This window comes from Accipiter gentilis, chromosome 17, assembly GCF_929443795.1.
Source record: "Accipiter gentilis chromosome 17, bAccGen1.1, whole genome shotgun sequence".
Taxonomy (NCBI): Eukaryota; Metazoa; Chordata; class Aves; order Accipitriformes; family Accipitridae; genus Astur; species Astur gentilis.
In genome coordinates, this window is record NC_064896.1 from 20,031,395 (window position 1) to 20,046,099 (window position 14,705).

Consider the following 14,705-nt stretch of genomic DNA (forward strand, 5'->3'; position numbering starts at 1 on the left):
ACCACGCTGTGAGAAACCAGAGTTTTGCAGGTGCCACATTTTATAGTATCAAAATGTATGACTCACTATTTCTCAATAGCTAAAGTGCTCTACTTGCTTTAAATAAGGGAAACACACCAGAAAAATGAAACTGAACCACTGTAGAGATATGCAGCCTTATCACGCATTTTGGCAGAGCAGACGTGAATTACCCTTTAACAGAGAAGGCAATTAAAATGCGATTCTTAATCCAGAAAACCATCTAAAGCCACATTACCCTCTAAGCAGTGATTCAGAGTTCACACTGAAGCGGGGCGAACCCTGGTTAATAATCTCTTTGCAGGAGTTGAGAAAAAGCAGGTGCTACAGGAAGTAACACTGACTCAGCTGGCACCATACTTCCTCTTAGTCACGTCCGAATAAAGGACTAAACACACCGGGCACAACTGTTTCAGCTGTACCCTCTCAGTATTGGAACTGGGGCTACTTCTGCCTGGGTACGTACAGCCAGCAGGCCTGGGAGGAGAAGGGCAGCGTGCGCAGAGTAACGTGCCTCCTGCTGCCAGCCACGTCCGTCCCTTTGGAGCACGGACACATGAGCCATCAACTCAGCACACCGCGTTACGAAAGAGGCGGAGGCCACCAGCTGGAGGAGGACAGGATCCTTAAATATTAAATCAATTGTTTCTGAAACGGAGAGACGAGTAAATAATTTTCAAAGAGCTGCTCAAATTGCAGCTGGCCACACCATTCATTTGCTTGCTTCTATGTTGTACTTTCCTCCCTTTAATGTACAGATTAATGCTAACTGTGAGACTGGCACATTATCCATTAGCCAGAGGATGCAAGATGAAAGCCAAAATTGCAAGATTTCTGAGAATTCAAGCAGTTTGGCTTGAGACAGCACCATCTGAATCATGAATCTTCACTCAATAACAGCCATCTAAAATGTCAATCTTAAATTTCATCACTGTTGAGTCACAGCACACACAAAAAAAAATTCTTTCATCTGTTGGATATATACCTGACAAAATCTGAAGTTCCATTTGTTTGACAGCATGTGCACTCAGATAAATACTACCGCTGATTTACTGATTTTGCTCTACAATAAACAAGACCACTAAAATGAGTTTAAATCTGAACAAAGAGAAAAGAAAGAGGTGGAATCTAGCATGGCAGAAGAGACAATCACTGGCTTTACCTGCAATATTTGACTAGGAAAACTGTGCCACTGAGATACTCTATCAGTCTGAAAAAGGAACTACATTGGTTGCCAGTACATATGAAAAGACCTGGGGCTTATGTTTTCCTGTAAAGAGGCTTTAGAAGAAGTTGCAAGTGTTCAAAAAAAATGAAGACATCAGAACTACCAAATAATTTTGATTAATTTTTTTTATAGGACTTATTAATAGTATCATTTTTTTTTCCTCACTAACAAAGCCACTGGGGACAGGAGGTTGTTTCTGCAGGGAAATAAAAAACCCCTTCACCCCATACCAGCAATGTGCAGAACTTTAACTACCAACCTGTCCCCAGCGATGCAGGCAAGCCAAACTGGCATCCACTAGGGAGTTCCACTGTTGTGTCAACGCAGCGATCTACCTACACGGATGGAAAAGTGCCTGACAAAAGCAGAACTGCCCCGTTTGCAAGGACAGGCAAACTGTTAGGAGGCATTGTGGTTCACAGAAGCATTACGCAGACCAGATGAAAGACCAGTACTTCTCAAACAGCAGTGAAATGCCTTTAATTAGAAGTGCCAGGAAGCTGTTGGTCTCATGCAGCACCTGGCTGCCACACTATATAAATCTGTAATTTCAGTTTACAACAGTCAATGGTGCTCTGCACAGTGCATTACTTCAAGCCTTTAAGAAAGTCATTATAGTTTCAGACCTCTATCTCACTCTGAAAAGTAGTATTTGCAATGTCAACTTTCAATTAATTTCCCAGCCGATGACCACCAGCTGTGCACTGTGCTGTGGAAGCCATGGGCAATGACTGAGGCACAACACCAGCCTATAAGCAAAATTCTCCTGCATGTTTAATAACATATTGCATTTAATTTAAAACTGTATGAGAGAAAAAAACCCCAACATTTTAAACCCAAACCCTCCTTTCCTCATTCACTAAAGCTGGAAAAAGCCCCATATACATAGACCATCTAGTACCCAAAAGTTCATAAAGGAAAGGTAAGAGAGTCAATTATTTTCTTATGGGGTGGGGGGGGGGAGACGGGGACCCAAACAAAACCAACCCTATGAATATTTGTAACACTTAAGACAACCTTCACAGATGCAATACACAGCTTTTCCTGGCTCCAAAGGAACATTGGAACACTAACGCCGCACTGATTCAAGAACTTTAAGTCAGTGATAGCATTTATTCCCCCCTTCAGTCAGGGATCAAGGAAGCTCTGCCTTTGTAAGGGGAAGAGGCATTTTCTTTAAAAGCAGCCACCCCACAAAGAAAACCAAATAAACTCAAGGCTTTATTTAAGCAAACCTATTTAATATGATGTAAAGGAAGAAAAAAAGAGTACCATTAAAATGGCACACTTGTCATACTGGTATGCTTCCCATTTTTGCAGTAAGGGAAGAGCTATTTTTAAAAAATTTAAATCCTCTTCAATTTAATGATGCTTTGGAGTCATCTGTGGAAGGAGAGCTTCAGTTTGTCTTTATACACAACAACATATTGCTCTGAATATATTACTAATGATTAAAAGAAGTCATTAAACTGAATTAATTCTACTGCCAAAACAATTAGCATGTATTCCAATACAAAAACTTCACGTGCATCCTACCAAATACTGCCAATAAACGTACTTGTTTTATAAAACCAGCTCTTGTCTACACAGAATTACGGAGCTAAACCAATATACTTATTAGTTCCCAAACCACCCTAAAACCTTATCTAAATGAAAAGGACACAGCAGTGGAATATTAACCAAGATTTTTTACCCTATTTTTTCCCCCTTTATCTTCTAAAACTTATATTAACCAACTCTTCTTAAAATACAAACTTGGATCCAGTCCTTTCCTAGGATGATACATATAATCAACAATTGTAGAATAGGGATATAGAGCTTTATCTATACACTAGGTTACAGATACAATGCTATAAGGCTTTAGAAGAAAAGAGATCTGTTCTGCTCATATTGCTAGGGCTTACACAACAACAATGCTTATGCCCCTCTTCCTCCCCCTGAAGTCTGTTCTTTGTCAGCAGACATTTCAATTGACCAGTGCACACAAAGGACAGTACTCTTCCTTTTCCTCATTCTTCTCCTGAATAATGCCCACAGATTATTCCTCTTAACAGATACGCACCTTCCTCTTGTATCTATCAGGGAGGAAATGCAAAAGCATGGAAATAATTTTGAAATCAGAGCACAAAGGAATTCTGTTCCTTCCAAGAAGGCAGCTTTGAAAGCCAGATCAGCATCCTTTGGCATTACTTGTTAAGTTCAGCATATTTGATATTTCCATCATTTCTTCAGTAGTTCACTGCACCATCAGCGAGCCTTACTTTTTCCTCCATCATCTTCCCCTCAAGGATAAGAGATTGTAGCTATGCAGTCCATTAAGTGTTCAGAGACGCAAACCCCTCTAGATATTAATTCAATTCAATTTCTCACAGTCACTGACTCAGCCATGCGTAGTGCAATACTGACGTCTGACCTCGCAGCCTCCTGTGAGCTGAATTCGTACTTGCCGTTTCTCCATCTCTGAGCAGCCATTGGGTACCGCGATTGACAGGCAGGGTGGGGAGCATTCGAGAGGAAAGCTGCTCGGTACCGTGCCAAGTACCATCTGCGAAGCTATTTCTAGTCCTGCCAGCTTGTCGGGTTTCAGCACACAAACACCACATCCGAAAAGGTTATTGCTAACTTTCTCTTGTCACATCCCTCATTTGTGTTCGTGATCATTCAAGACAGACAAATCCATGCAAGTTTCAGGGGACGGTTAATTTGTCTCTGTAAAGTCTGCCTGGATTAATATTTAAAATGAATTCACCTTTCTGAGTTCATAAGCAGGTACAGCAATAGTCTTTCGAGAACAAGGCAGCACAGTCTCCATTTTTTAACTACAAACATCCCTTTCCCAGCAAGTCTAAGCCAGGAAAAATGTACTACGCTTTATGACAATCTAAGTATTTGTATATAATTATACTAATCAGTATGTTTACTGATCAGAAATCAGTTCAAGTCCTGATGTAGTGCATCTTCACATCAATAGGTCATCAAATGCTTGACAACAAGTCAAGCCCACCGAGCACAAAAAGCGACAAAGCAAATTAATACACATCAGTACAAAATTTTCTAAAGGTTTTTCCTTTGGGGGAGGAAAAGTTAAGCATTATGCTACAGCTTTTTTTAAATTATTCTTCTTAGAATGTCTGTAGGCTGTTTTAAGGGAGCAACAATACACTGGAGGAATAGTTTAAAAGCAAGTCTTACAATAAATAAAAATCAAGATGTCATAAGCGGTAGAGTGGAAATTAAAATATGATGAAAACTGAAGGAACAAGGAGGATTGTTCAGCCAAAGACTGCTGTTATAAAGAGGAAGACAGAAAGAAAAACAAGAGACTTGTGATTAAAAAGCAGGAGAGAGCATTGGCATTCTAGACTGAAGAGTCAGCTCTTTAGACATGGAAGGAAAATTTCTGCTCACACAATTTCAATTACCTGAGCCAGTGAATTTTCTCCTGTTTTTTGGGTCTTGTGAGGGTTCACACAACCACCTTCTCCATGCCTCAGGGGTAGAATAACTATCAGTCTCGTAAGCCTTTTCTTCCCGTCAAAATAAGCCATGGAAGACATAGCTATAATAAGCTTCATAGGTTTTTTCCAGCTTGCTTGCATTCTCAGGCCTTTTTTTTTTTTTTTTTTTTTTTTTTTGCCTCCAACAGAACAGCTCCCCAGCAGCAAGAAAAAGTACAAGCGCGCCGGGTTCTTTCAGCACTGGTTCCCTATACAGGGTCCTTTGTTCATAGCAGAATTAGCACGTTTTGTTCTCCTTTACTCTTATTTCATGTAGGAAGAACACGCCATGAATGGATTAGCACCTGATTCCGACAAAACCTCAGGCCAGGATATGCATCCATCAGAATCTTGTAGCACAGTCCAGCAGTAACGCTTAACTTGGGGCTTCACATCCAGTAAGAAAGCCCTCAGAAAGAATTCTCTGCTTCATTTGGGGAGTGCTACAGATCTTCCCTCAGCTCAACACAGCAACTCTGTGAACACTTTCCTGCTCCAATATTCTTAAATACTCACATAATTTTTGTCTTCAGTGGGCTCTATCAACTATTAGTAATATATTTCTTAGTAATTCAGTTCCATTTCAGGAAGGAAACAACAACAAAAATCCCACGAGTGTTCAGTTGCCAAAGGGATTTTTCACGCAGCAAGGAATTAACCTTTAGGTAGGTATACGTTCACACCTTATGACTTCTGTCAAGCTACTCAAATACACGACCTCCATAGAAGAATACTGGTTGTCTTTATTTACATGTGAATTCCTACTCCATTTTCAAAACAGGATGTTAGGTGAAAATCAAAGTTTAAAAAATTCAGAAGCATATTCTCCTTGGAACTGACAAGTACCTCTATCTATCAAAAACCAGCTTCAAAAGTTCAAATTCAAAAGAACTAGGTCCAAACACTTACTGAACTTGTATCTAACTATTATAGTTTCTACTTCCGAGCAGAAAGCAGCAGTCAGCAATGCAGAAAAGAGTTGTCCATAAAAATTCTAGGGCATAATAGTTCTGAGCATAATTGCTTCACCTCTAATATGCTTTGTGTCTTAATTAAAAGTCAGGGTCTGATCAAGTTTTGCATGATGCCAAAGTCCAACACAAATAACAGCTGATGATATTTGGAAAAGGTCATTTGTGTGCTGGAGAAGTTCAAGAGGATTTAGTGTGTGTTTTTGCACAGAAAGTGACTAAGTTTTCCTTCTCAGCAGTGTTCACAATCTGCCACTTCAGAAATGAAGGATGCCAAAAAGGAGGGGAAAAAAAACCCACCAAAGCAATCAACTGTTTAAGACCACTCACTATACCTGAGATACCTTACAAAAGCTTGGTAGATTGATGTTTTTGAAAGCCAGCAGCGAGTGCAGCCCATTTGCCGAGATTCCAAGAACATCTCTTCCCAGTCCATCTCAGTTTCTTGAGGGCTTTACATTCTGGTGCCAATAAAATCTAGATTAAGAGATCTTGATCTGCCAATACCAGGTTGCAATTAAGAACAGGAATGTTTGCAGTTAACTTAAAAGCAGATGATACATGGTAATTCATAGACTATGACTTGAGCTCATGGCGAAAGTAAGCCTAATTGTGTCATACATTGTGTAGGCCTGCCCCATGCTATAAAATGTTCAGCTGCATAAATCCAATTTACATGAAGAGAAATAAAACTCATCCTGCAGTGGAAAACAGATTATACATTCTGCTATGATTCAAGAGACGAGAAAAGGACCCTTCTGAGAATGCTTCATGTATTTACAAAATGCTGAGCCAAGTGGCACTTCCATTCACAACCCATGAATGGATCCTCCCAGCACGCAAAAATAATATTAGGGAAAAAATTCTCAGCATTCAGCATCTGCACAATAACTTTGAAAAATTTTCCACAGATGACAAGAGGCTGAAGATTTTTAAAGTTTCAAGAGGTTCAAGAGTCATGACAACAGAATCGCAGGACAGCCACATTTTGTTCATTAATGCAGTAGTGCAGGCAGGATATTGAACCTAATACTATCTAAATAGAATGAATAGACAAAGAACTATCAAATGGGACTAAAACAGAAGCAGATTTAGAAAATTAAATCCAGGACAAATCTTAAGGAAGAGGCAAATTTAAGCCACAGATTCTTCACCACAACTCCGGAGAAAGCACTTAGTACAACAGAATTAGAATTAAAGGCTTCCAATAACAACAAAAACAACAGCACTATAGAGAAATTACATGTGGGGAAACTAATAACCAATGAACAATTAAATACAAAATACAGAACAGCCATACCTAATAATGAAAATATTAATTCAGAGACCATTTACTTGAACCTTAGCTACTGTTTAGGCAATATATGGTTCCTGAAAGTTTTCTTCCATCTTTTTTGGGTACTTAAATAAAAACCACATCAAAGATTGTTGTAATAGCTTGGACAAACAAGACTGACTGTATCATTAGTTACAGTCAGGTTTAACACCATATAATTTCATCCTGTCAGGCTCTTTAGATTTATACCAGAGATCATTTGCATTATATTTTTGGTCCTTATTTTCTGAATCTATCCCTTCTGAGTTTTCCATCACATTGTCCATCTCGGAACAAGTAAGAAAAAGGAGGAGAGGAAACAACAGTACAACTTGGCAGAGGTTTCAAAAATTGGACACTCAAACTAGAAAGAAAAAGATATAATGCTAACCTGTAAAACTGTTTAACATGTACACCCCCTTAAGACAGTCTTGCCACACATCCTTTGCCTCAGACAGCACAGTGAAGGGAGCTGAGTCCTGTGGCTATCCTTGCTGCCACAAGCTTTACACACAGAAGAACAGCTCACAGTCCTAGATTATGTTTTCTGTGAGCAGAAAATTATCTAAGCTATTTTAAGAACGTTAAGGCTGGAGGATTAAACACTCCAAAACATGAAGTGACAAGCTAAGCATCTATCTTAAATATTACTCCCTTGCTGAGATTTATTATAAAGTTCTTATCTCACCATTACACTTTTCATACCTGAAGTATTTTTTTTCCATATGATAATAAGGTGTATTTTGAAAGTGCAAGACAAATAAGACTGCAGTACTCAAACCTTTTAACAAAGCAGTTCTATTCAAGTTATATCATTAAAACTTATGTCTCCAAAAGCATTTTCCCCCTCACACTGCATTTTTCACAGACTTTCCCTTGTCTGGAGAAAATATGTCAATTAAGTCAGAAATTATAGTAATATGTCTCTATTCAGCCACCCCAAATCCAATTATTTTGTTTAGGCTTTTGAATAAAGTACACTATTTTCCAATAATTGGATTTTCTAAAGTAATCAAGTATCTCAAACGAACAAGATAACAAAATATTTCTCCTTAATTTATTCCTTAGTCTATTACAACCTCAAACTATTAGTTGGATTCTCAAAGATTTCCAAAATGGGTCTACCTTATTTGGGGCGGGGAGAATCAGATGTTCACTTGAATACTATAACCCTACTGTTCAGCATTTTATTGGAAACACAAACTGTGTTTTGCCAGAAATAGGTCCAACTTAGTTGCCATTATTTGAGAAGCATAGATTTCATACCTTCTGATGTGTGAACTTTGAATTCAGCTCAACAGCAGCCTTTGTGAAAGGCATAGGCCATAAGTTAACTCCTATCTGCATCAAATAATCTTTTCAGAAGGCTGCACAGCTTTTTATTTGAACATTTCCCCAAAACAGATCATTCACAACAGACCACACATGGTAAGACGTACAGTTTCTCTGGACTGGATCTACCTAGCTTCAGCTTCCAGCTACTACACTTCATTACAAATTTGCCTACTGATTAAAGCTCATCATCATAATGCTGTTTCTGCAAGGATCTTTAGAGACTGATCAAGATGTCATTATTTAACCTTTGAGTTTTCCCTGTCTCAAAAGATATTTAGTAACTTACATGTCTTCAGAATCCCCTCTAATCAAAATCTTTGCTGAACTGCTGATACTAGACTTCTAATAACTCCACTACACATCCAACAGCTGCATTAGCCATTACGACCATACGATGTTGTTCAATTGACTACCCATTGAGACAGTATTCTTTACAGTGCCAATACCACCAATGATCGCGAACTGATGTAGTCTACAAAAATGGCCTACATTCTTTGTTCCTAAATGTTTAGCTTTTTATTTAGTCATATAGCGAATGCATGGTTATTTGCACCCAGTTTATCAAACCACGCAGATCACATGCTATTAATGAGTCCTTTCATTATGTTACACACCCTATCATAGGTCATCTGCATATCATTTTTAGGTTTTATTCCAGATCACCAGTCATGGGAGGTAGCATGGAGTCAGAGGTGAACTACATGAACTGGACTCAGCAATGAATCACCCATTTACAATCACATTCCAAGACCTGACAGTGAACAGTCCTCAACTCACATACAATGCCATATTATATCCGAACTGTTCATCTGCTGATACTGTGACACATTTTGATCCTAAAGAAGAAGCACAGATCAACCACTTACCAAACACCATCATCTTAATAAAAACATCAACTGTACAAAGCTATATTCCATAAGCCTATACTGACAAGTAGCACCAGCCACCCTCTTCGGTTCTGTGTTAACCATACCATTATTCACATCACAGACAGGCCTATAATTATGTGGGTCTCCCTGTGAGCCTTTTAATTATTGATGCATTCTTTTTTCCTGCCCTCTTGGATGTCTCACAATTATCCAAGATTTAATGACAGGAAAATAACCCACAATATTAATTGCTCATTGAATACTTTGGGCAACACTTGAGTCCAGTTTATCTGAATCTATGCAATAAAAACGTGAATTAAGTTGCTGTTATTGAATGTGCTCCTTAGCTTTTTTCCTATCATCTTGTAAGTGGGAAAGCGTAAATCACTAACATTTTTAGCTAGCTAACAGAGATGTTTTAGTTATATTTAGCACTTCTAAAAGGGCAAAGTACTTGGAAGATACACACTTATTTGGATGCTTGTATGTATTTCCAGCAACAGGCTTCTTCACATACATTTGCTAGGTGACTAAGTGCTTTACTTAGTTCATTTTTGAACACTATGTGCTAGAAAAACACTAATTACCTTCATAATGTCTTCAAATCAAGAAGCATTTAAAGAACATTTTTACAGTAAGGGATGCAGGCAAAAGCAAGATCTGACAGCTTTACAAAGAAAGTGCTACAGAACATGATACTTCCATGCAAGCAACTATTAGTTATCACCATGAACAAGCTGCACATATTTTAAGTATGCTCCTCAACAGAGAGTATCAACAACTAAAAAGTGATGAACACAAAGTAACTCCTAGTAAGCATGCCAAAAAAATTTCATATATTTAGTCACTCAACTAGTGTCTTGATATGCACAGAAGGCATTTAATTTTTTTAAAAAGCCTAAAATCCCACCCATGGCAAAACAAATCTAAGCACGTATTAGGGAAGCTGACAAACCAGTTAGGTTAGAAAGTATCTTTTAAAAGAATTAAGAGTTCCTTTTAAGAAGAACTACAAAATTTATGACAGGACTTGCCACAACCAGATACAGTAGCCTTTAGAATGGACTTTTATTGTAGTTTTTGAGATGCAACAGATGGTACATAGCACCTACCTTGAATGTTTACAAAGTTTACGAGGTCTATTATGCAATTTCCGATCCCAATTCTCTGGATCGCTGGAGTTACTGTCATAAGGATGAGGCCGTCCTGCCATTCCACTGCCAGCTTCCTCACACTACTGCTCTGAAAAGCACACATGCAGCACTCACAACCTACATTAAAAGAGCAGCGTTTACCTTTACATAATGCCACACAGAAGAAAAAATTAGACATGCAGAATTAAGTGTTGTTAGGTTTTGGTTTTTTTAAATAAAGATTACAGAAAATAGGATATACTGAAGCACAACTTCTAAATTGCATTACAATAATATTCTATACATTTTGCTGATACCTGCACTAAAAAGATTATTTTGTTATACGAAATATAGTTCTATAAATGTTGGCAGACAACTTCAATTTTGCCACAATTCATTTCACTGTGTCCAAACAGAAGTCACTGGTTATAAAACACAAGGTAAACACATCATAATTTTCTTTCAAATGTATAAAGTTAATTCAAAGAAAGATCCCAACTGTAGAAGAGAGACCAACAGTTTTACAATCTGAATGGCTGCCCAAGAGGAAAACAGAATTAAGATTAACAGTTATATCTGAGTCCTTACTCCAAAATGGAATCAACACCAATCCTTAGAAACACTCAATAATGTAGTCCAGTTTCACTGACTTCTGCAGAAAAGTCACAAAAATTTAATAGAAAAATAGACATTATAAGCCTACCCTTCCTTGACTGGGAACCAATATTATGTTCAACTCCCACTAAAATTCATTCATAGATTAACCTTGTGACTGTCAATAAAGATAGCCAATCTTAAATGACTGGTGTTCAAGTCATACCTATAAGTGACACTTGTGTCAAGAGAGTTGTATAGTTCAGAATGACCTGGTTACAAAAACAAAAAAGTAGCCACAAGTTAACAGCTGATGATTGTACAGCATCTGGAAGAAAAATTGAATTACAGATATGTAAGCATACTATGTTTCTCTAAAATTTCAAGCTAAATATTTTAGAAACGTCGTATCTCCACCCCACCCCTCTTTATCATATTTCTATTACATTCGGTGAAACCTATCCTTTTTGGAAATGAGTCCCAAAGGAATTGAGAGTTCTTTAAAACAAGTTAGCTTCTCAAATAAAATGTCCCTCTAGTCATGGAAAACAGAAAAGCTTCTCTGACAAATTTAGATTCTCTTAGCTAAATTTAGACCTCCAAAAAGTTATTACATGGGAATGGTAGAGAACAAGCTTCTTAAAAATGTTAGTTGCATATGAGTTTTTCCTTCATGTTCAGTTCTAACAAAGAAAACAGTTTTTATACCAAGCACACAATCCCCACCCCAGGGTCAGCTTTTTCCCTGTTATGGTTTCTACAACTGAACACACTTTGATTGGAAGACTCTTATGGTCAGGTGTCTATATGGAGTCAGGAAAGGAAAAAAACCATTTTCTTTAAAATTACAGGAAATATTCAACTTCCTCTGGAGGGGGTGGGGGTAGTTAGAAAGCAAAAAGCCCCGATAAGCATTTCATTGCGTATTACCTGGAAATTCAGGTTACCAAAACACAGTCAATGTGTGACAATACTACACGAACATAGAAGTTTATAGGATTTACACACATTTAATCATGTGTGTTTAGATGCTTAACAAGGAGAAACCTACAACCTACTTCAGAATAAAAAAAAGCGTTATTAACGTGACAAGGGTAATATAAATCAGTCGTTACTTCAGCAGCAGTCATTCAGAACTTAGATGCAATATGACATACCGTTTTCATACACAATCAATACAAAAATAAAGACACTTTTAATCCTGAATTGAAACAAATTGTGTTCGTTATATTGAGTCACTTGAGCAAGATACACAGCAAGTCTTACTACTCGTGGCAACAGCACGGTTTAGAACAAAAGGCAAAGACCAGCAATCTTATAGTGGAACACCACAGCTCCCATTCTGCAATCATTCCCAGCTACTAACTACCACAGGGTCCTGCTTCAATGCCCATATTTTCTGAAGCACCATAGTGTCCGGCTCATTTGGCACCACGTTTCTTTTCAAGCTTTTGTTTGTTTCCACAAATTCTCCCTTCCCTTTAAAACCATCTAAAAGACTTCTAAACACCTCACCCTCTCTGGTATGGACCAAAGCAGGTGCCTTTTCAGAAACAGGTTGTCACCCAGCAGCTAGTTATTACTCATTTCATTGAAGTAAGACATCAGTGTTTGAATTTAGCTTTTGCACTGGAAAGACATGTAAAAGTGGCTGGTTTTATGAGAACTGCAGCTGAAAAGACAGTTTCAAGTCACTTTCTTAAATGGTCTCACACTTTCTGCCTTCTCCCCATCTTTCATTTAATGAAAGTGACAGATTCAACAGGAGGATATAGGTTCACATACACTTCAAAGAAAAAGACTGTTTTAAGTAGGATCAATTCCTCAATCTGCTAGGATCAGTTCCTCAATCTGCTTTGCTATGCAGCTACACGCTTAAGCCACTACAAACAATAGATGACACAGAAGGACAGAAACAAACAAATGGGACTGCTCCTCATGAACAACAGTATAGTATTCCTTTTTCCCAGCTTAAAGCACAGGAGGAACCCCAGCAGTGTCACTGATGAAGTACCAAACTGGCCCACAACTCAGAACTAGAGCACAGTTATGAAAAAATGGTAAACAATCTGGAAGTCTCCAAAGTCACATCTTGTGAAACTTCTAATACAGTTCCAAGCATGTCACACTATGAACTTGTGAACAAGAAACAGTCTTCCCTCCATCCTCCACTCAGCAGGATCTTAACAAATAACACTTCTCAAAGAAACAATTTGCTGTAACACAGCCAATTTTTTTTCTTCTTGACCACTGCTGATAGCTCTTTTGTGCTGATTACAAATGTATTTATCAATTTTATTTCTGATTTTAACAAACCTGTAAAACTATAAGGAATTTTTTTATGCCTTTTTCTATTGAAAACAGAAAATTTTCAATTAGGAAATACTGTATAAATTCTGTAAAGTAACCAACTAGTCCTCCTACTTAATTTTTAAGCACTTCTGCAAATCCACTTTTTTCCACAATACAAAATTTTTCAACTGTGGTTCAAATTTTTTTTTTTTTTTTTTTTTTTTTGCATGGATTCACACTGTGGGCAATAAAGCAAGCATTTTTTGCAGAACATTTTGGCCTTACACATAAAACAAAAAAACTGCAAGAGTATGTGGCCCCAAATACTATTCAATGCCTCCCATGACATCAAGGAACTGCATTTGAAATGTTGGTGAAGACGAAAAGGCACTGCAAGCACATAAAATAAAGGGGGGGGGGGATCAAATCCAAACATTCTTTGTAGATCACAAAACACTGTCATATTAGCCAAACTGACTGCCATTCTAATTTAGCTAATAAGCAATTCTCCAGGTGTAAAGAATGATTTCTTACCCCTCTGCAGAAAGCTAATACTCCAGAGAATTATCACAGGGAATGATTGTGTAAAATAGGAAATCAGGAAGCAGACTTTAATTTTCAAAGCTTTCAACACAGACAGCTTTCCTAACATCAACTTGAAGCCAGAATCATTACTAATTTATGAAAGTTATAGACTACTGAAATACAAGGGAATTGTAAAGACAGACACCCAGTGGCTTTGGGAAGCTAATAGTCAATGTAGTACAGCCACCCCAGGCATTGCAAGGTACAGTAATTAATGTGTTTACACCACTACTTGAAGAGCTCATGAAAGGATGTATCATACACTAACTTGTGATAGCTGTAGAACAGATTACATTAAATAATACTTAAAGCATATTCAGCTCTGTGCCATGGCAAAATACAATGTACAAAAGATGTACAGCAGATTAAGCAAGATTTAGACAACATCAGATGCCGGACAGAAGTGGACATATACTTTTGTGAGGTGCAGGACTTGCACTCTGCAAGGTACTGCAGATAAGGGAAGGAAAAAAATTCTTTGGAAATCTTTCAGAAAGAAGTAAAGCTAATCTCAACCAATATCCAAAATATTTTAAGCCAGCCAGCCACCCTATATTTTCTGAAAATACTTGTAAGGCTGCAAAGCTCTAGAGTCTTACTAAAAAAGAAGATTAAAATAGCCTGAAGTTTTGAGGCAGAGGCCCAAGATGCCATCTTCTGGACACCAGCTCATCAGGTGGAACAAAGAACTGATTGCTCCAGCTGTCCATACAGAAGACAACGTTCATGTAACTAACACGTAATACTTCAGGCAGCTAGCTACTCAGCTTTAAGCCTTGGTCAGAAGCATTTCCTAAAGTAGGACAGGTTTCAGAAGCTCATCTGCTCTAACCTGCTCCATCAGCGATATACACTGTAAAGGTGAACC

At 37.9% G+C, this 14,705-nt stretch overlaps 1 protein-coding gene across 7 annotated transcripts in view; it reads right to left on the reverse strand.

Annotated features, from left to right (window-relative positions):
• BTBD10 (BTB domain containing 10) overlaps nt 1–14,705 on the reverse strand; it is a 30,536-nt gene that overhangs the window by 12,478 nt on the left and 3,353 nt on the right. Inside the window, exons 2-3 of one of the 7 annotated variants that reach the window (XM_049821311.1) lie at nt 11,233–11,288; nt 10,346–10,475 (exon numbers count right to left, since the gene is read on the reverse strand). The exons of 2 other annotated variants lie outside the window; for them this stretch is intronic. In XM_049821311.1, coding sequence (XP_049677268.1) covers nt 10,346–10,446 — 101 coding nt within the window. In that variant the 5' untranslated portion in view covers nt 10,447–10,475; nt 11,233–11,288. Of the gene's footprint in view, nt 1–3,308; nt 3,647–10,345; nt 10,505–11,186; nt 11,204–11,232; nt 11,289–14,705 lie in introns of those variants that run through there. 4 more of the 7 variants (XM_049821309.1, XM_049821308.1, XM_049821310.1 and 1 more) reach the window with 4 other exon arrangements.